Here is a 21574-nt window from a genome sequence, read left to right on the forward strand (position 1 = left end):
TTACTTATTGCAGAGATCAATTATGAATCAGTTGAAACTGCTGATGGCCATTGCACAGATACAATTTAGCGTGGCCAACATTAATTGTTTTCAAAAATTTGAAGAAGATAGTGTAAGTTTTTGTTCGTGCGATCCAGCGATTGAGGACAGGAGCTGGTCCACGTTCTCGTTTCTAGAGGCCCTCATGTTGTGTTCAATGAGATGTTCACAAACAGCCAGCTGTGTGGCTTACAACTTCTTCAATGCCACCAATCAGTGCCAACTCTTCAATCAAACATTGAACAAGTTCTCTGTACTGTCCGGCTGTCAATATTATCTCAGAAACGGTATGTGTTAATATCATATTGAAAGTCTTATCGAAATGGCATAGTAAAACACAAACTGACACAAGGTGGAGCAGAGCTGAACAGACCTTTGTTGATCACGGCGGACGATGAACTGCAAGAATTCTTCTTCAACGGTGAAAATATTTCTCTATCATATTTCCCAAATGCCAAGAATTGGTCGCAGTTAGATACATTCAACATGCCTAGTGAGCCGTTCGTGATTGCTCTTAAGGCGTACAACATGCTGTTTAATGGTTGGTGAGATAGCTTTTTTCTAGTCTTAATTAATACAGCTCTGACATACGCAGAACTACTCACAATGTTACATATATATATTATCTATATATCTTCATTCTGTTCTTCATATCTTCCTCCATTGATTTGAAGCAGCAATCTTCGCCACTAAAGCTGTTTATCCTTTACTGTTTATTGTGCAATTATTTGAAAACAATATTTTAAGGTTATGTCATTCAGTTCTCGAAAAAAAAATTCGTTTTCAAGCAAATCCATCTTCAACCCTACAGGAGGAATGATTGCCAAGACACCGGACGGCTACATTCTGACCAATGAAACATGGAAATGCACCACCAAGTACTACGAAGGCTGGCACAAAATCAGTTACAATGACTCATTCTGGCCTGCTGGATCCTATTCAAAAAAATTGAACGACACTGATTGGCTATCTGATCCATATTTGGTGTCAATTTTTTCAGGGGCAGACTGGATCACCAATGTGACTGCTTGCAAGAAATGTGCCATCTACTGTCGGAAAAATTTCATAGGTAGGTGGTTATTCAGGTTTTTATTTTTATTGATAAAATGTTTTCTATTTAAACTTTTTAATTTAAATTATTCCAAATGCAAAAATTTGTCAACAAATTGTCAGCATTTTAAAAAATATTCACAACTTTTCTAGATAATTGATCAAGTAAACGAAATTTGTCGACATTATGTTCTTATAATTTGAATTGATATTTTTTAGATCTATTACAATTTGTTCATTCAAGATTGTACAAGTTCGTTTTGTTTATTTATTACTTACTAACAAATTCCAAAACCAATTCTTGTCTTATAAGTTTCAAGGTATAAGGAAATAAAATACAAAAAAAAATTGTTTGCATGTTTTTGAATTTCAATTAGATATAATATTTGTAAACATATTTAATTCAGATTTAGCTGGCGAGAACAATTGTCAAACCTTTTAATAAAGAGGGGAGCCAGCTGATAGTTGGTTTTGTTAGCTTTATCCCCATTGTTCTGTAAAGATGTATCAAAATATTTCAAATTAATGTTCAACAGAAACAAATTAAAATTAATTCATTCTAATTTTGACATTTCTATATATATTTTATCAACTAGATGTATTAATTTTTTTTTAATTTACGTACAAGTTCTTGGCAAAACGTCATATAGTTTATTTATGACAATTAACTTTATTCACAACGCATTGACATGTTCCACACACACCATATCTCACACACATACAAACACTCACATACACACAACCATATCACATCCACACACACACACACCCACACACACCAAACACAATCACACACAACCGCACACACACACACACACACACGCATGCACACAGACAAAGAGCACACAAAATGAGAGGTTGCGAGCATGCTTATAAACAAACAACTTCCTGTTTGCTGTCATTTCTGCGACGCACATTTTTTTTTAATAAAAGAACGTTTTTATTTACGCTCATGTTTTCCGACTATGGTTGCTTACCTTCTCTAGTTAATCGTTTGTCAGTGCAGAGTCATTTTTTAGATTAACTATTTTTCTACTTTTGTTTCTTCTTCTTCATTGTAAATAAGCTGAAGCTTATGCTACTAAATAAATAATATTTAATGGAAGCACATTTTAAATAAAGACTGAATAGATGTCGGTTTACATTTTACAAAATTCATTACATGTACTAATAGATATTGTTGTTATTTGTTGCTTTTTTCAGTGTTTTTACAAGATTCTTATTTAGTCTGTTTCTTTTTAAATGCCACTACGTTTGTATATTTTTAAAAAAATAAAATCTCAACATTCAAATTTCAACAAAACTTTTGTCCAATGATGGATGACTCGCCAAATGAATTTTTAATAACTTCTTCCCTATAAAAAAAAACCTAATTAGAAATGTAACGACTCTCTTTGCAAAGGTTCTTTCGATCGATAGTTTCACCTGACATTTTCATTGATTTCATGTTTTTTAGGACACAAGGTTGTCTCATTATTTACGTCCAATTGATTGCAACTCTAAACAACAACAAAACAACAATAGGTAGCATTTTAGTCGAGAGAACGCCAGCCGACAATTTATGTTATTAATATTTCTATTTCGGATTGTGGAGACAAATAAGTCTCGTTTGCATTCATTAGCGGATCATACATCAACGACTGTATTAACACAATGCTTGTTGCTAAATAAAATCTGGTTGAGGAGTGTAACCAGCGAAAAGAATCAAACAAGCAAGTTGAATGTAGTTAACAACTTGTTTCAAAAAAATTAGGAGATTTGACTAATCTATCAGAAATGTAGTAAATCAAAAATAACCAAACACATTTAGAGAAAATGGTTAAAGCCTGTGAATTTAAAAATTGAAGTGCAAGGATGGGTGGCTTACGAATGATGTGAAACTTACTTTCAGCGTTGATTCAACTGTCTTTTTTTTGTTTAAATTCTTAAAATTGTTTGCGTTAGATTTTAGGTTTTGTAAAAATTTTGAATGTGAAAAAATTTAAAACTAATATTTGCACTAGCGACAGGCATCACAATTTTACCAAACCCATCGTAAAAATTTGTATAAAAGTTGTCTTCCTCCTCTACGATTGGTGAGTAAAACACTTGCGTTGAACGCTTCAGAATGTTTTTCAGATATTTATTGAAATCTCAACAGAAATGCGGTTACGACAGGTATAAATTATTAAAATGTCGACTTTTTTATTATAAATTCAACGGATGAAATTGTCAATTTGGCGAAATATGTCGTACTTTTCATACAAATACCAAAAATCTTTACAAAATATGAATTAGGTATTATTCTAACTTGAGAAATCATTCGTTACATAAAGGTTTAAAAAAAATTACCGACTAAATTGAAATTTGTAAATGAACCAAGTATTAAAGTAGAAATTTATTGAAATGTTTGTGCAAATGGGAGATTTCCGCAGCCTGTCATGTCATTTTATGTGACCAATAACATTTTAAAAGTTTCGTCCCGATGTATGTACAAATTTTGTTTATGAGAAGAAATAGAATTCTCTTACGACAGCGTTACAGAAACGTACTTAGACCTAACAAACGTCTGCAGGAGTATCAAAATTTCAAATAAATTTAATTGCAAACATTTCTTCACGTTTTAAAAATGTACTAAATAGAATTACATCCCTACGACAGTATGAATAACCAAGCTTCAAAGCTTACAAAGAAACGTGCCTCCAGTACACTTCTAATTAATGAGTTGGTCGACTGAGGCAGTCCTATGTTGAAGCAGTGGAAATATTTTATTTATTCTCTTGCAAATTCATTATCAACTCTCTTGCGAGTTTCGTTAGGAACCATCTTACTCCTTATCTATTTGAAGGTTACTACAACCAAAAGGATCTGTTTCAGCAGTTTCAAAGAAGATAATGTAAGTTTTTGTTCGTGCGATCATCCATATGAGGACAGGAGTTTGTCCACGTTCTCGTTTGTAGAGGCTCTCATGTTCTGTTCAATGAAATGTTCCCATATGCTAACTGGAATATCCAATCATGTTGAATGTTCCAACAAACCGCGTAAGCTAAAAAATGAAATGTTCGAAGTTCAAAATGAACAAGCATTACAGTTTTACCTCCATTTTGTCATTCAGTATTTCAATTCCTATGCAGCTCAAATTTTAAAAAGCGCCAAAAATAGTTTTCTTAAAAAACGAAGATAAGGTTTATTCTGTATATATGAGATAAGCAACCATGGAAAAGTTAAATTTTATCGTATCGGACTGAGAGTATGGTCGAACGATGACGTCAACGATGGAAAATGTTTTCGGAAAATTTTTCAAAATCGCTAGAGTATAAAATAAAACATAAACTATCAGTGGGTAATAGAAATTTTTCATAATAATTAATCAATTCACCTGTTGTCGCTTTAGGAACTGTGCTGTAAACAGTTTATATGAAGAACTTTCCACGTATATACATTCTCTTCATCAATATAATTTAAACATTCCTATAACAAATAAAAATACTGATCGATCAGAAAACAATTTCCAACGCAATACGCAAGCAGTTGAGCGATGCAACAAAACAAAACGCATCGCCAATCGTAAGAAGGAAGCCATTGTCTCAGCAGCTGATGCGTTCAGTCTTTATAGATCAACAAGACAGAATAATAAGAACGTTCCATAATCGTTTCCTGTATAGCTTAAATTACTTTGCATTCTGAAAAGACTTCTATTCTTTCTAATCTTAAGTGTAATTTATAAAAATTTGTGAAGTTTTCATACCGATTTGGAGTCTTTCTTCGTCACGATGAATGCAGGGGCAGTTTTAATTTTAAACTTGAAAACTATCATTGCTGGTGTGATCTGTTTTGAGAAATTTAGGGAAGGTAATGTAGATTTTTGTTCGTGCGATCCAGCGATTGAGGACAGGAGCTGGTCCACGTTCTCGTTTCTAGAGGCCCTCATGTTGTGTTCAATGAGATGTTCACAAACAGCCAGCTGTGTGGCTTACAACTTCATCAATGCCACCAATCAGTGCCAACTCTTCAATCAAACATTGAACAAGTTCTCTGTACTGCCCGGCTGCCAATATTACTATAGAAAAGGTTAACCATAAGTGTGGCCAAAGGGGAGCTTTGGGTCCGCCGTCCTCATATAATGGAATAATGGATAGTTTTATAGGATTATAGGGAGTTAAATGTCACAAATACGCAAAATGAATTCTAAAGTAAACTATTGCAACAGTAAAATCGTTCAAATTTATATGAAAAATACGGGGTTTTACAATAAAAATTTTCTGAAACTAGGTGTAATAAGCAAAAAAAAAGACATCAAACATTTTTTAAATTTCAAGCTCCCTCCGATACCAACAATTTCAAATTACGCCATTGAGATTAATATACATGAAAATAAACGTTGATTGAATTTTGTTTGATTGTAATCTCATTTAATGTTCAGATGTGAAATACTTGTTAAATAATAAAATAAAATGTGAAATAAAAAGTTGTGAATGATTCAGATTTGTCTGCAATTGGTGAAAATCTGACAGTTGAAGCGGACGATTATCTTCAAGAATTTTACATCAATGGCATAAACGTCATGTCTCCATCGAGGTTTCCACATGCAAAAGAATGGAACACAGCAGACATGTACAATCTGAAAGGCGACTTGTTTGTCATCGCCGTCAGAGCATGGAACACCATTGCTTTTGGTTATTAGCAAATGTTTAATTATTTTTTTGAAGTTAAAAGAATTTTCTTTAACTAAATTTATTAACTAATTTTTGAAAAATCAACCCATTGATAACGAAGGAGGTGTGACAATTAGCACAGCAGACAACTACATCGTGACCAACAGCACTTGGAAATGTCGCAAAGACCTTACAGATGGCTGGTATAAAATCAACTACAATGATTCATTCTGGACTGATGCTCTGGAAGGTTTAAACACTTATTACCCGACATCGAGTCCCCTTGCAAGGTACAAATGGATTTTTGGACCACAGGCGTGCGAACACTGCGATATCTACTGCAGAAGAAGTTTCATAAGTAAGTTTTCAAAATATTCTCTTGTTGTAACATTAAAAAAATCAATAACAAACAATTTCTATTCTGAATGTGTTTTATTCAGTTCTGACCGATAAGAGGAGTTGCCAGCTGAATTAGCACAGATGAACGATAATATCCTATTTCTGATATTGTTTTTAATTTTCCCATGACTGATTCAATAATCTTTAATGAACTAGTTTCAATGTACTACTCTTTGTAGCTCTAGATTTAATATTTTACATTTCTGTGCCTTTAACCATACGTTACTATGAAAATGTCGTCAATTGATTTCTAAACTTCATACATTTTGAATGTCATATTTGCTTGTTACTCCAAACAAATTTTCTGTCAGTTTTGAAAATTATACTTTGTGAGACGTAATTTTGATAAATTTTAAAACTATTACTGGCGTTGGTATTAGGCAAACCATTCCATATGACATTCCATATAAATTATTTAACGTTTTTAAAAAAATTTGGAATTAATCCTGTTTTGAGAAAGAATAGCAGACGAAATATGAAACTTTTTTTATAAAAAAGCTTATCAATTCACAATTTTTGCAAAGCTGATTGTCATGCAGATTGACTGTTTTCTCTTCGATACCAGCATTTATCATTAACAATGACTCAAGAAAAAGACCGTCTTTGTTTGGAAAAGCATTTCTGGGAAATTGTTTTAGCTTAGTCGCAATAAACATTTTATCAATCAATAAATATTGTGTGGAACGTGAATCAATAGAAAAAGAAAAAAAAAAGAAATTGTCAGTTCTCTATAAAAATTTCATTCATATGCAAAATTATCCCCATCGACATCCAACATAAAACATTTTTTTTTCTACTACTAAAACCGTTTCAAGAACAATTTACCGCTTATTACAAATATAAAACTTGTGTGCAGTTGATTCTTTTTACACTGGCAGTTTGTTAGCATTAAGGTAACGTGTATAACATCACTTCGAATGCCATGTACTTTAAAAAGAACTTTTGCTCTCTGGTGTGTATAACGATGTGTAGTGATTTACTGTTGCATTCTACTATCATTGCGACAGAGTCAAATTGTTTCAGAAAATTTGAAGATGGTACTGTAAGTTTTTGTTCGTGCGATCCAGCGATTGAGGACAGGAGCTGGTCCACGTTCTCCTTTCTAGAGGCCCTCATGTTGTGTTCAATGAGATGTTCACAAACAGACAGCTGTGTGGCTTACAACTTCTTCAATGCCACCAATCAGTGCCAACTCTTCAATCAAACATTGAACAAGTTCTCTGTACTGCCCGGCTGTCAATATTATTATAAAAGGGGTTATCATCTTTCTATTGTTTGCTACATTTTTGATGTTTAATTCTGCCTAGATGAAAATTTTTATCATCTAAACATTTTTCATCTTGTGAAGACAAAATTCCAAAAATGAAGCAATTGCTGATCACTGTTGACGACAAACTTGAGAAGATTTACTTCAACGGCATGAGCATATCGGTAGGAGAGAATTTTCCACATGCAGCTTCTTGGGACCTGCCCGACACGTACGATCTGTCGGGCAACATATTTCTCGTTGCCGTGATGGCCTTCAACATCAACGGAGTTGGTGAGTAAAAGCAACTTAAACTACGAATTACAAAATTATTTTTACTTATGTTTAATTTCTTATAAATTTAAACATTGACCGCTGTCTAAATTAAAAATATTTTTTTCAAAACAGGAGGAATTTTAATTAGTACATCGGATAAATACATCCTGACAAATGAAACTTGGAAATGTACTACAACCCTTTACGATGGCTGGTACAAAATCATTTATAATGATTCAGCCTGGCCTGCCGCTTTTGTTCTAGAGAAACACGAGTTTACTTCTAGTTTGAATGCATTGAAAGAAGCAGGAGCGGAATGGATAACGAATGCAATTGACGGCGAAAACTGCTTTTATTACTGCCGTAAAAGCTTTATTGGTAGTAATTATTTTTCAGTATTTATTAAATTTAATATTAATAAATACTATTGTTAATAGCAAAACTTACTACTTCCATTTGATTCAGAACTCCTTGAAGCAAACAAATGTCAACTAGTTGACGTAAAAAAAAGAACTGGGGAAGATTTTTTCATCTGATTACATCAACTCTAAAACAAGTTTTCAAAAATTTGTTTAGCAAGATTTGAAAACAGCTATGTAGCATGCCAATCTTGTTGTACGTTCATCTCTTACTTAGTGCATGTGGTTCGGGTGAACTTACTGTCAATAACCAACTAATAAATTGTGTATCTGTTGCTTTGTTTTAACAAAATATTTTGATGAAATTAGTCTTGGATATTTAAAATACTCTTATTACTGATTATTCTATGTGATTGAAACGAGATTTCAGAAATTGATCTGACAGCCAAATAGATTAGTGATGTTTCTGACTGCAAAAATTGCGACATTTACTGTAGAAAAAATTCAATTAGTACGTTTCTGTTCGGTTTTTATCCACAACGGTTGAAACTTTTTTTTGGCATGTAATTTAAAATATTATAACTATTTTTTATGTTCAGTACTTGTTGAAGAGAACAAGTGTCACACGATGTGAAATTACTATTTGCTGGATAATCTTGAGAGCCCTATCAAAAAACGTTTTTCTCTCTCTTACCCCCTCCCCCCCCTCTCTTTCTCTCTCTCTCTCTCTCTCTCTCTCTCTATATATATATATATATATATATATATATATATATATATATATATACAGACTGAGAGAGAGCAAGAGAAGAAAAGAACGAGATTTTTAACTTAACAAATTTTTAAACAAAATATTATAACATTATTATTAATATATGCAGCTCTTCATAACGTTTTTACTCAACATCTCTCACTACTCTGTAGTAGAAATCTGACGTACCCGACTGATCTGCATGCCGTTGGGTCTGCCGTTTTTGCCATCCAGCTGACATTAACAAACATTAACAATGACGAAATTGATTCATGCTACTTTTTTACTGTTAACGGAAGTTCAGATTATTATGCTAATAAACGTCTGGTAGATAACTGAATGGAATGAAAATTTTCAGCATATATTATCGCTTGTATATTGAAATAAAACAAATACTTCCATTGCAGAGATGAATCGTCGTAAAAACACTTTTAGAAATCTTTCAAACATATAAAATTATTTTTTTAGCAGAATATTTTTGTAGAAAATACGCGTTTTTATTTGCTACTTGATGGCTATCGTTACGTTATATACCGTAATTTAAATTGAAAAAGACACAGTTTTAATGCTACACTGAGTACTCGAAGATGTTCTGCACCAAAATCATTTTTTTTTATTATTTATATAAATTACTTAAAAGCAAAACTTAATTGTTTTCAAAGATTTGAAGAAGATAATGTAAGTTTTTGTTCGTGCGATCATCCATATGAGGACAGGAGCTGGTCCACGTTCTCGTTTCTAGAAGTCCTCATGTTGTGTTCAATGAGATGTTCACAAACAGCCGGCTGTGTGGCTTACAACTTCTTCAGTGCCACCAATCAGTGCCAACTCTTCAATCAAACATTGAACAAGTTTTCCGTACTGCCCGGCTGTCAATATTATCTCATAAAAGGTGTTCATGATAATTTTTATTATTTTCAAAAATTTAGTTCATATTGTAATTGTAATTAACACTAATTGTAATTAATTGTAAAATACAACTCAAGAAAATGAATCCAGAAAAAATCGATCTTTGGTGATTATTGCAGATGACCAGCTGAAAGAATTTTATTTGAACGCAAACAACATATCCATAACTTTAAACTTCCCACATGCAGATGATTGGGACGTACCTGACGCGTTCGATCTGAGAGGCAACATTTTTCTTCCATAAAATTGTTTCACAATCGTTAAAATAAAGTCGCCTGTCATCTGTCATCACAGATGGCTTTATAGCTAGCACCTCAGATAGTTACATCCTGACCAACGAAACATGGAAATGCACCAAGAACTATTACGACGGCTGGTACAAAATCAACTACAATGATTCATTCTGGTCTGCAGGTTCTGTAATAGGAAACCATGAATTTTCCGATGGTTTGAAATCATTGAATGGAACTGGATCGTACTGGACCCCCGAGACATCCAACTGCCAACACTGCTTGTACTACTGCCGAAAAAGTTTCACCGGTAAGTCAAATTCTTCTAAATATAAAAGGACTAACTGAATTTATTTTTTCAAATAAATTTGAAATTGTCAAAATTATTCAGAACTCATTGGAAGAAGCCTTTGTCAGTTGAGTTCGGGGTCTGGATAAATCAAATTAACACATGCTAACATATCAAACTGATATCACTAATATTGTTGAACGATTTTTTAATTTTTTTTAATGTAAAAGCAAGTATGATGAAATGATTATCTGACATTTTTATTGAATACTGTGTGATAAAAATAAACAGAATATATATGTTAGTAAATCATTTATGTCATTAAAACTCATCAGTATATTTGTCCTCCAATTTCAAAATTTATTAGTTATAAACATATTAAGGTTTAACCATTAATTTATAAATTTGATAACGACTAACTGTTGAAACAGATTTGATTTGATTGTGTTTCGTCACAATATAAATTTGCGATTTAAAATATGTTGCTTCTGTGGTTTCTTTGAAATTTTAATAATTGGGAAAGATTTTCAAAGAAATTTTGAAAAAATCAAAACTGTATTTTTATTTGTTTAACTCTAAAGGAAAGAGACTTTGATGCATTAATATTCTTCAATAGTAGTTACAAAATTTACAAACGCGTACGTGTGAACCAACCTCATCTATAGGCTACTTTTTTTTATTAGATAGAGTAGGATTCCTTGGAGTTCAAAGCTGGTTACTGCAACACGTCCTGTGCTTTAGGCAATGAACCATTGATTATCTACTATTTTGTTTATCTCCATTTAGTTTCAGATTATCGGCGAAAAAAATTATTACGTTATTTAAATCGATATTGATATGGAAATTAAATCGTCGTTTAAGAAGGAAAGAAAACGTTTCAGTATTTCTTTGACGTTATAATCAATTACGTGTTTTTTTTAGACTTTGTTGAAATTTTTTTCAAACTAGTTTTTGTTTGTGACATAGTTAAATGTGGTTAAAAGAAGCAAAACACGCAGAAATAAAATCAGCCTAAAACTACGTACGTATGCATTGGTCTCTAATAACTCTCATGGCAAGCTGAAATTCAGTATTTGAATTCCCAAGCAGCTCAAGATTTTAAAAGCGCCAAAAATAGTTTTCCTAAGAAATGAAGAGGTAAAAAAACAGAAATAGTTTATTCTGTACATATGGTTTAAGCAACCATGGAAAAGTAAAATGGAACATTGGAAAGTTTTATTTATTCGGATCGGACTGAAAGTATGGTCGAACGATGATGTCAAGGATGGAAAATGTTTTCGAAAATTTTTCAAAAATCGCTGGGGTATAAAATTAAACATAAACTATCAGTAGGTAATAGCAATTTTTTAAAATAATAATTTATCAATTCACCTGTTGTCGCCTTAGGAACAGTGCTGTAAACAGTTTATATAAATGAGTTTCCAAGTCTGTACATTCTATTCAATATGATACTTCTTAACACATCTATATAACTTAAACATTCCTATAACAAAAAAACACTTATTGATCGGAAAACAATTTGAGCGATGCAACAAAACAAAACGCATCGTCAATTAAGAAAGAAGCCATTGTCTTAGCGGCTGATGTGCCTTCAGTCTGTTTTGAGCAATAGGAGAGAATAATAAGAACATTCCATAATTGTTTCCTGTATAGTTTAAATTACATTGTATTCTGAAAAACACTTTATTTCTTTCTAATCTTAAGTGTAATTTATAAAAATTTGTGAAATTTTCATACCGGTTTGGAGGGCTTTTTTCGTCACGATGAATGCAGGGGAAGTTTTAATTTTAAACTTGAAAATTATTATTGCTACTATGATCTGTTTTGAAAAGTTTAGAGAAGATAATGTAGATTTTTGTTCGTGCGATCATCCGTATGAGGACAGGAGCTTGTCCACGTTCTCGTTTATAGAGGCCTTCGTGTTGTGTTCAATGAGATGTTTACAAACAGCCAGCTGTGTGGCTTACAACTTCTTCAATGCCACCAATCAGTGCCAACTTTTCAATCAAACATTGAACAAGTTCTCTGTACCTCCCGGCTGCCAATATTATCTCAAAAAAGGTTGTTAGTCATGTTTAAAAAATTGTTTCCCTCTATTGGCGCCCGTTGATTTGCATTTTTACACCATAACTGATCGTGAAGAAATTCTGAGAATCGAGTTTTACTTCAACGGAAACAACATCTCTACAGCATTAAATTTTCCAAATGCAACTACATGAAACGCGATAGACTCCTACAAACTCGTTGGCCATTTTTACGTCATTGCTGTCAAATCTTACAACATCGGAGAAATGGGTGGATGTTTAACTAATTTTATCTTTCTTTGAGTTTAAATATGAACAGTTATTGAATAAAAAAAATCTACAGGCGGACTGTTAGCTGGTACACCCTTAAATACATCCAGACCAATAAGAGTTGGGAGTGCACTAAGAAATATTATGACGGCTGGTACAAAATTAATTTTAATCATTCAACTTGGGCTCCGAGATTCGTTGGAAAGAGACAGAGCTATTCTGATTCTCTAACACAATACTTCGAAGGCAGTCAATGGATCATTGATGACACTGATTGTGGAGATTGCTATTTTTACTGCAGGAAAGATTTAGTAGGTAGGTCGTTTTCTTGATAATTTTCAGTTAGTTCATCATCAGTATTGTTTATTGGCAAATTTAAAAAAAAACTTTTCAAAATTAATTCAGAATTAGTTGACAAAGAAAATTGTCAATTGAATTGAAGGCGGAATGATTATTTTTCCGTTTTGGACAAAAACAAAAACCTTGACAATTTTCAACTTTTTCAATTATGAATAAATAAATTTTTTTAAAATTTAGTTTCAGTTTTTTAAATTCTTTCTTTGCGTTGTTCAAGCAATTTTTTAACTAATAAATTTTGTCTGCAAGAAAGAATGCCTCATGTATTCTTATCGTAAGACCGAACTTTTTGGTTTCTACCTCATTTTTTTAAGGAAGAATAAATGTAATAATCTCAAAATGTCTTTGTCTATTTTACATGAATGTTATAAAATGAATAGAGTATATGTACGTATGGGTCATTATTATGCTTATGTGAAGTGGGCGACCGAATTGCGAAATTGACAATAGACAACGAAGCGAAGAATATGTAAGATAACGAAATTTGAGAATAACGATCAAAATACACAGATCTATAATCCATTACTATATGTGTTTTACATTACATATAGTCTTTTCAACCTTAGTAAAACTACTCAGTGGTAAGATGCTTGCTAGCTATTATTGGAATACAACGCGAACACTTCTGTACAGAACTCTTGAATTTTTCTGATAACGTTAAGCTTTGTAAATACACAAAAGCAACTAACTACTAATTGAAATTTAAAACCGAATATTCTGCATCTTTCTTCACCTACTACCACTAATTAATAATAATGACTTCATCTGGAAACAAAATCATGCGACAAACTTTCAAATTCACTGTACATTATAAAATATTTTCAACACGTACACGTACCAAGTGTGCGAGTATCTAAGATGTGTACTTATACTACTTAGTTGAAAATTTAACCAGTACTTACGTAGGTTAAGAGGGAAAAAATTTGTTGAAAAATTTGTTAGAAGAGTAGCCGATATCGAAATTTTATCGGTAACAATGAAGGAAATTTGCTTTCTTTAAAGTATTACAGGTATGTAATGTGACTGAGTTGTGTGAGTGATGAGTCGTTTAAACGAGTGGCTTGAACTCGATAAAATCGGGGATTATACCTGTTAGTTAGTATCTCGGCTATATATAAAATGATTACATATCTACTTTAGATGTCTTACTCATCAGAGGACTATTGGAAAATAATGCATGTCGTACACGCATTCTTGCACATACATACATACAAACATACATACATACAAACATACATACATACATACGAACATACATACATACAAGCATACATACACGTGCAAACGTGTACAGAGGCATAAACATACAAGGTGCAAGTGGTATGTATACCTTGTACGTCTCAACCATCTTTCACATTGTCAAACGAATTGTTCCTAAGTTTAACATTCAGAACAAGAATAATATTAGTTTATTTATTATTATTATTATGACATAAACATGAAATATTAAACATAAATCATATAAACACAGACAAATATATATATATATATATATATATAAAGATCTGAACCAATCTCTTAATAGTTAACATTATTACTCCAATATGATCACATATTAACTTTTTTATATAGCTACTCCTACACAATTACTCTCCAAATATATATATATATATATATATATATATATATATATATATATATATATAGTAATATAAAGAATTACTAATTTGAATCACTACCGATGAATTTCAAACAAAATACTGACTGACAGCTGTGGGGGTATATACACACACACACAAACACACACACATACAAATGCACACAGACAGAATTAATGAATAATATAGATAGGTGATTATTAATTAGATGATTGCAATAACGTCTGTAAAATCATAGAGTATGTTCACTTTACTTGGATCAATAATAAAAGTGAACGTTTCTTTCAAAATTTTCTATTTTCTGCTCTGTTTACAAGAGAATAAAAACTAAAAAAAAAATTTGTAAAATATAAAATAAAAAAACTGAGTTTGATAACAAGACAGTTTTTCCTCTTATAATTATTATAAAATTCCTAATAAGCTGACACTAATTCCAATCAGAATTTCAATCAACCAGTCTGACAATTAATTTTGTTTGTTTGTTTATTTATTTATTCAATTAATTAATTAATTAATTAATTGATTAGCTCCTAATCATCCACGCTTAAAATGAATCCATGAATAAATAGGAAAAAAAATTCATTCACATAAAACTGTTTCTTAGCAAATCAAATTAAGTTAAAGTTAAAAACGTAGCAATAATAATATTAAAAATAATAATAGAAAAAACAGCAATTAAAGAGTGACATAAAGAGAGAAACGCACGCAAGCACGCACACACAGACACACACATACATAGAGACAGACAAGCCCACTTACACACGTACACACACATACACACACAGACAGACATACACACACACACAGACAGATGCACGGGCAACCAGACCAGACCAGATTATTATGTGGCGTATCTCTTTGTCCACTGCTTAGCAGTCCTATCGTGCTCCTCCCTATTGCAGAGGAACTGTTGCGCAATGCTACCAACCAGCGGATCGGAGGGGTTGCAGTCAGTGAGAAGGGAGCAGATGGACAGCAAAACTTTGGAGACAGTCAGCGCCGGCGACCAGTTGTCCTTCAGGATGTCCAGGCAGATCGCCCCTTGACTGTTGATGTTGCAGTGATAGATGCGTGTGCGGAAAGTTACCTGGGATGTGATTGTCAGGTTGTGGTAATGATACTAATAATTAAAGAAATTTATTATAACAAGATAAGAGGAGATGATAACCTAAAAGAAGAATTTGTGTAAATATGTTGATGAGAAAAGTTAAGAATAGACTATAAAAAAAAAATGACCATTGTTTTGAAACATGAATCTAAAAGAAAAAAGTCAAAATTTGTTAAAACACAATATTTTAAACAAAAATGGAATGAAGTAAAACCTTTGGTGGTTTAAATGGGTACTCAGGGGAGAAATGAATGTCCAGGAAGAAGACACCACCCTCATAGACCGAACCGGGTGGTCCGAGAATTGTGGACACCCACTCAAACAAATTATCACCTTTAGGACTAGCACTGTTCATGTTATATTATCAAAACTATTATACTAATTATATTAACATTTTGGAACTAATTAATTTAAACTAATTAATTAATTTATTTATACATTCATTTATCTAATTAAATGAATCAGCAGTTTGAGTAAATTTCTAAGTAGTAAATTATTATGGATAGATATGCTTCTCGGCCTACAATGTAATGGAATGTAATAGATGATCCTTACAAACTTATATAAGACATTCCTTACAAAAGTTTTTGAATATCACAATTAAGAGTTCTGATCTGATATAGCTTTCAGGCAATGATGATGCTTCAGGGAAGTTGTAAGTTTAGCAACTTTAACTTTATATATAATCCTATTTATGTCATCTCTTACTGTCTATCTTAAATATACCATATATATAAATGTGACACCCCCTAAGTATCTACCTGCAATTTGGAGGTGGATCCAGGGTTATGTCAGCCAACTCTTTTTGAATCCTGTTGATGAGAAAGTAAAATATTGATTAGAAAACATTCAAAATATGATAACTTCAATAGAGAATAATTTTTTTTCAAGAAATATTGGCAACCTTTTTGCACTGGTGGTGAGGTTTTTGTTCATCTTGAAATGAGATTTTGATATCACTGCCCCTTCATTCTCCCTACTAGTCTCAGTCTGCGGCGCTGCCAAATTTCCATTGTTGCTATTACCATTGCTGTTGTTAGTATCATTGTTGTTGTTGGTACTGTTTGTGTTGCTGTTGTTACTGGTTGCAGTTGTAGTATTGAATTGTTGGTTACGTCCAGACGTAGCCATTCATAAAACTTTTAGATGCAACCTACCTATGGTCAAGTTCAAGTATTTATTTAAAAAATGGTCATTCAACATTTCAAGTAACCTCAAAAAAGCTGAGTAGTTAATAAAAGTAGTTAAATTAAAATTTGTAAAATGTGAATATGTGAAATCAAATTCTAAAATTTATCTTGGGAAAAACATTCATCAGCAAACATTCAGCAGTTTTAAAGCTATTTTGGAAAAGTATAGTAAATTAAATATTTTTACGAAACAAAAATAATTTAAAGTTTCTAATGATTTTTATAAATAATTGTGAGTTGGTTAGATTAGCGTCAGAGTTAGGGGTTAGCGTTAGTTAAAGAATGTCTGTTGGAACGTTTGCTGGCTTTAGAGTTTAGTAGATTTAGAATTAGAAGAGTTAGGCAGTTCTTTAGACAAGTAAAATTTAAAGAAAATTCTAGTTTACTTTCTAGCAGACCAAAATTATAAAACAATAAAAACACTTTTAACATTAATTATTAATATAATTTTTAATATTTTCAAAAAAATTAGAAGCCATGTAAATAAAATTTGGCGTTGTTCCCATTTCCGAAGCTCAGCTTTTTTAAAGAGCCAGTGCAGGTCTTTGTTTGCAAAAAAACGTCGAAGTGAAGCAGTTTTAAAAAACAAAAATGAAAAAGCACAAATAAGGACACCACCAAACTAAAATCTTCACCGCAAATTTCTTCCTGTGTCAGAAATTAGGAGAATTAGGAAAAAATAGATGAAAATTATAGACAAACCAAAACGAGCGAAGATAAAAATAGGGATGAGCAAGTTAATATAAAATAATTAAAAACATTGTAGAAAACCTATATTCAATATACATGAAAGAGACTAATTTGAACCAAGATTAATTATTTATTTCAGTTTATCAATAAAAAATGTTGTAAATTAGATTATCAAAGCAGTCAAATAAAAGAAAGTAAATGAAGACATGAATGAGAAGATGGTCAAAGTCCTGGAATTCATAAATATGCATGAACAAATTATTAGCTCAACGCATAGTAATCTAAATTATTTTTTATTTTTAGTTACAAGTAACATGTTCATAAAATGTCTTACGTAAAATTGCATGAAATAATTATTAAACAAAGCCAAACCTCATAAAATTTATGTAAGAAGCTTTAATTTTTTTGAACATTGTTTGTTTTGTTTTTCTTTTGAAAAAAAAATTATGTTCGCACGTGAAAGTTATTTTCTTTCGTTAAAAAATAACTAATTAGTGTCATTTTAAGTTTTTATTGAATTATCGTCCGGAAGAAAAACACTAATCGTTTTATTCATCGTTGCATGAAGTTTGTAATTTGCATTCTTTTTTTTATGGTTTTAAAAATGGTCGTTTTTTATGTATGTATTATAAAACATTCACGCTATACTGTACTATATATAAACGTTATTTATAGTGTTGTATATATGTAATAATAGGCCAAACGGTTTGTTTATGTTTTAAATTTGCATAAATTAATATTCATTATTATTTGCCCAAATTATTGAAATATTTAGTTTTATTAATATATTAAATGTTTAGTTCAAGTAAAAAAGCTAAATTAACGTACTCATACAAATAGGAAAGTATGAAATTTAATATTAACAATAGAAAATAATATTAAATAAATGCCATTAATGTTTAATCAAATCAATTATAAATATGTGTTATTAATTATAATATTATAATATGCATGTGGTTTTTACCTATGCATATTATAATATTATAATATTAATTACCCATTCAAACTGACCATTGCAAATTTATCATAAATTAATATTTTAACAATTTATTATAATTGAAATTAATAAAATCTGATAATATTTAATTAATTATGTAACTAATTAATTAATATTAATTAATTAATCAATTTATTAGTTAAACAAACAATGGAGGAATTTGAAGCACTAGTAAGTATTTATGTAAATTTTATTGGATTTGTCATTAACTATAACTAGATGATACAATTTATGTTTTTGTGTCAATATTTTTTAATTTAGCTGATGTCATAATGTAACAATGACGTCACATCAATGTTAGGTTCTTGTGTGCTGTTACGTTCTTAATGTTATTGTAGTTAATGTCACGTTATGGATGTCAAAGTGATGTTGTTGCTATGTTGATGTTATTGCCTTTTATAATGCTATTATGGTTGACACTTTCATATTCATTTTTATTTCAAGGCATTCGATTAAAAAACAATAATTATCTCTATTACCAGATGTATGCATTTATTTTTAGCTTTTTTCTACCTATAAGCTTGATATATGTATATATGTATATATATATATATGTGTATATGTGTATATATATATATAATATGTAAAGCTTTATATATATATATATATATATAATATGTAATGAGCAAAGCCAATGTTTTAAAGATAATTGTGATGATATGTCCTGGATCTAGACCATTCAAATGAAATGTTTCTATTTCTTTTTTTATCCTTTCACTTTACCGGGCCCTCTCACTCTCTCTCTTTCTCTCTCACTTTCTCTCTCTTTCTCTCTTTCGATCACTCTTTCTCTGTGTTTTTCTTTTTCTTTTATCTCTTCTTACAAAGTTAAATAAAATCGATTTATAATGTGGTAATTGTTTTAAAGTGCATTGCCAATTTTTTTAATTTATTCACGGAACTGCTCTGTCACTGCTGTATGCATAAGTTAAAGGTTAAAGGTTACTCTCTCTCTCTTGCGTTTGCTTCAGAGGTTTCAACGACAAACACACACACAGCGTACATGAATACGCGTGCAAACCACGCATTATACACATTGCATGTGATAGGCGGGGATCTCTTTGTATTCGAACCCAGTCATTGCAATAGCAAGACCAGATGCCTGTAACCATAAAAAATAATGATGATGATGATGATGATGGTGATGATAATGATGATTGTGATGATGATAATGCTGATGATGAGGATGATGATGATGGTAATTTTGATGATATTGATGATGATACTATTAATTTCCTTTATTTAGGATCAGATAACGGACTTGGACAGAGGAACAGTTAGTGATGTTTATTGTGTTGTTTTGTGGTAATTTTTTTCTCGTTGTATGTTGTTGTTGTATATGTTGTTATGTGTATGTTTTGATACGTATGTGATCCTATTCTCTTCTATCTATAGCTTATATAGATAGATTCAATCAGGTATTCTATATGCAGTTTTGTATATAGAGAAATATAGACCTAACTTATTATTAGGATCAATTAGTAACATCTCAAAGCTAATACATTCCGTTTAGAGAATCTGTAGTTTTTTGTGGTGCACGATGATAATATTTTTATGAACAGTTAGTAACACCGTAAATATAATATACTCCAATTAGAGAATCTGAAGTTTTTTGGGGTACTCGATAATTTTATTTTTACGAACAACTAGTAACACCGTGAACTTAATATATAACATTTAGAGATTCTGAAGTTTTTTGTTTGATGGCTGAGCCCGATGATTTTGTTTTTGTAATCAATTAGTAACATCTGCAGGTTAACATATTTCATTCAGAGATTCCGAAGTTTTTGGCTTAGGTGGCTGTGCTCGATGAGTTTTATACTAACTCCTCACAGTCAACCTGCACCTTATTTTCTTTATTGAGGTCAAATAAATTATTTCGTTTCGTTTCATATGTGTATGTTTTGTTATGTTGATGTGTGCGGTATGTATTGTTGTATGTGTTGTTTATGTGGTTGTATATGTTGTTGGTGGTGGTGTTGTTGTATGTGTTGTTGTATGTGTTGCTTATGTCATAGCTGTTGTTGTTCACGTGCCTTTGTATATGTTGTCGTTTATGCTGTTGTTTGTATCGTTGGTGTTGTTTTCAATGTGTCTATACTGTATACAATGTTCATGTTGTGTCTGGAGTTTGTCTGACTTTCCCTCCTATGATATGTCGTTGAACTGAGAAAACCAGGGCTGAAATATTTAGCCTTTTTTTCTCTACTTTCATTGTTTACCTTAATGTTGTTTATTCTTAGTTCCTCTTTTCTTTCATCTTGCTGATGTTCAGTCGTTCATTGACGGTGTAGTTTATGCAGTTGACTTCCTCACTGACTTTTTTTAGTCTCAGATTTATTACTACGTCACGATTCACCCTTAACAGTTTTTCCTTTTCAAAGGCACGAGCAACAAACACCCAGTGCACGCAAATGCAAATACACGTGAAACAACGCATCTTACACACACACACACACGCACACACACACACATGCACACACCACACACACGCACACATCGTGCCTTAGCTCATACGCAGTCATTGTACTAGTTGTTGTTAGTCTTTGTTACTGTTTAAGTTTATTTCTGTTGCTTATATAGATAGCTGTTGTTTTTTGCTTTTAAAAGTTGACTTCTGCATTTGTCTATCTTGTTGTTGTTTAGTAGTGGTTGTGGTGGTTGTGGTGGTGGGGGTGGTAGTAGTAAGCAGCAGCAGTAGTAGTAGTAGAAGTGGTAGTAGTGGTAGTGGTAGCTGTAATCTGGCAAGCTGTACAATGCATTAACTGTTTGTTGTGTGCAATTGTGCCATTGAGAGATTTAATGCTTCTCTGCAATTTAAAAAAAATAATTTTACTAAAATTTCAACTTGTTGAGGATTATTATTATTATGAGGTATATGAATATCATTGATATTAACAATAATAATAATAATTATTATTATTATTGTTGTTTTTATTATTATTATTGTTGTTGTTATTATTGTTATTCTTGTTATTTTTACGTCATCATGACGTCATGGTTCACCTATGTAATCAAACTTACAATATTTTCATATTACGGTTTCTAATTAGCTATCGTTGTTGTTTTTGTTGTTATGATTATTATTATTTTGTTATTATTATTATTTTATTAATATTATTATTACTATTTTGTTATTATTATTTTTATTTTTATTA

The 21574-nt window shown here is 31.4% G+C and overlaps 5 protein-coding genes across 5 annotated transcripts; 4 read left to right on the forward strand and 1 right to left on the reverse strand.

Annotated features, from left to right (window-relative positions):
* Positions 1-22: 22 nt before the first annotated feature.
* HELRODRAFT_171912 (hypothetical protein) lies at positions 23-1943 on the forward strand (the record flags this gene model as incomplete). The annotated part of the gene is made up of 4 exons (XM_009018595.1): positions 23-326; positions 392-580; positions 851-1108; positions 1924-1943. 4 exons carry the CDS (start codon positions 23-25, stop codon positions 1941-1943), a joined length of 771 nt encoding a protein of 256 aa, XP_009016843.1.
* A 2898-nt stretch (positions 1944-4841) lies between these two features.
* Positions 4842-6765, forward strand: HELRODRAFT_171913 (hypothetical protein; the record flags this gene model as incomplete). The annotated part of the gene is made up of 4 exons (XM_009018596.1): positions 4842-5139; positions 5538-5744; positions 5845-6081; positions 6713-6765. 4 exons carry the CDS (start codon positions 4842-4844, stop codon positions 6763-6765), a joined length of 795 nt encoding a protein of 264 aa, XP_009016844.1.
* Positions 6766-7044: 279 nt separating this feature from the next.
* Positions 7045-10331, forward strand: HELRODRAFT_171914 (hypothetical protein; the record flags this gene model as incomplete). The annotated part of the gene is made up of 7 exons (XM_009018597.1): positions 7045-7378; positions 7471-7662; positions 7777-8025; positions 8885-8966; positions 9417-9646; positions 9958-10203; positions 10285-10331. The coding sequence occupies 7 exons, from the start codon at positions 7045-7047 to the stop codon at positions 10329-10331; spliced, it is 1380 nt and encodes a 459-aa protein (XP_009016845.1).
* Positions 10332-11945: 1614 nt separating this feature from the next.
* On the forward strand, positions 11946-12707 carry HELRODRAFT_171915 (hypothetical protein; the record flags this gene model as incomplete). Its single annotated transcript, XM_009018598.1, has 2 exons — positions 11946-12243; positions 12550-12707. The coding sequence occupies 2 exons, from the start codon at positions 11946-11948 to the stop codon at positions 12705-12707; spliced, it is 456 nt and encodes a 151-aa protein (XP_009016846.1).
* Positions 12708-15272: 2565 nt separating this feature from the next.
* On the reverse strand, positions 15273-16353 carry HELRODRAFT_78113 (hypothetical protein; the record flags this gene model as incomplete). Its single annotated transcript, XM_009018599.1, has 3 exons — positions 15273-15518; positions 15754-15886; positions 16301-16353. Coding segments are annotated over 3 exons (432 nt in total), but the record flags the coding sequence as incomplete, so codon positions are not given.
* Positions 16354-21574: the final 5221 nt, after the last annotated feature.

The sequence above is a fragment of the Helobdella robusta genome, assembly GCF_000326865.2.
Source record: "Helobdella robusta unplaced genomic scaffold HELROscaffold_22, whole genome shotgun sequence".
NCBI lineage: Eukaryota > Metazoa > Annelida > Clitellata > Rhynchobdellida > Glossiphoniidae > Helobdella > Helobdella robusta.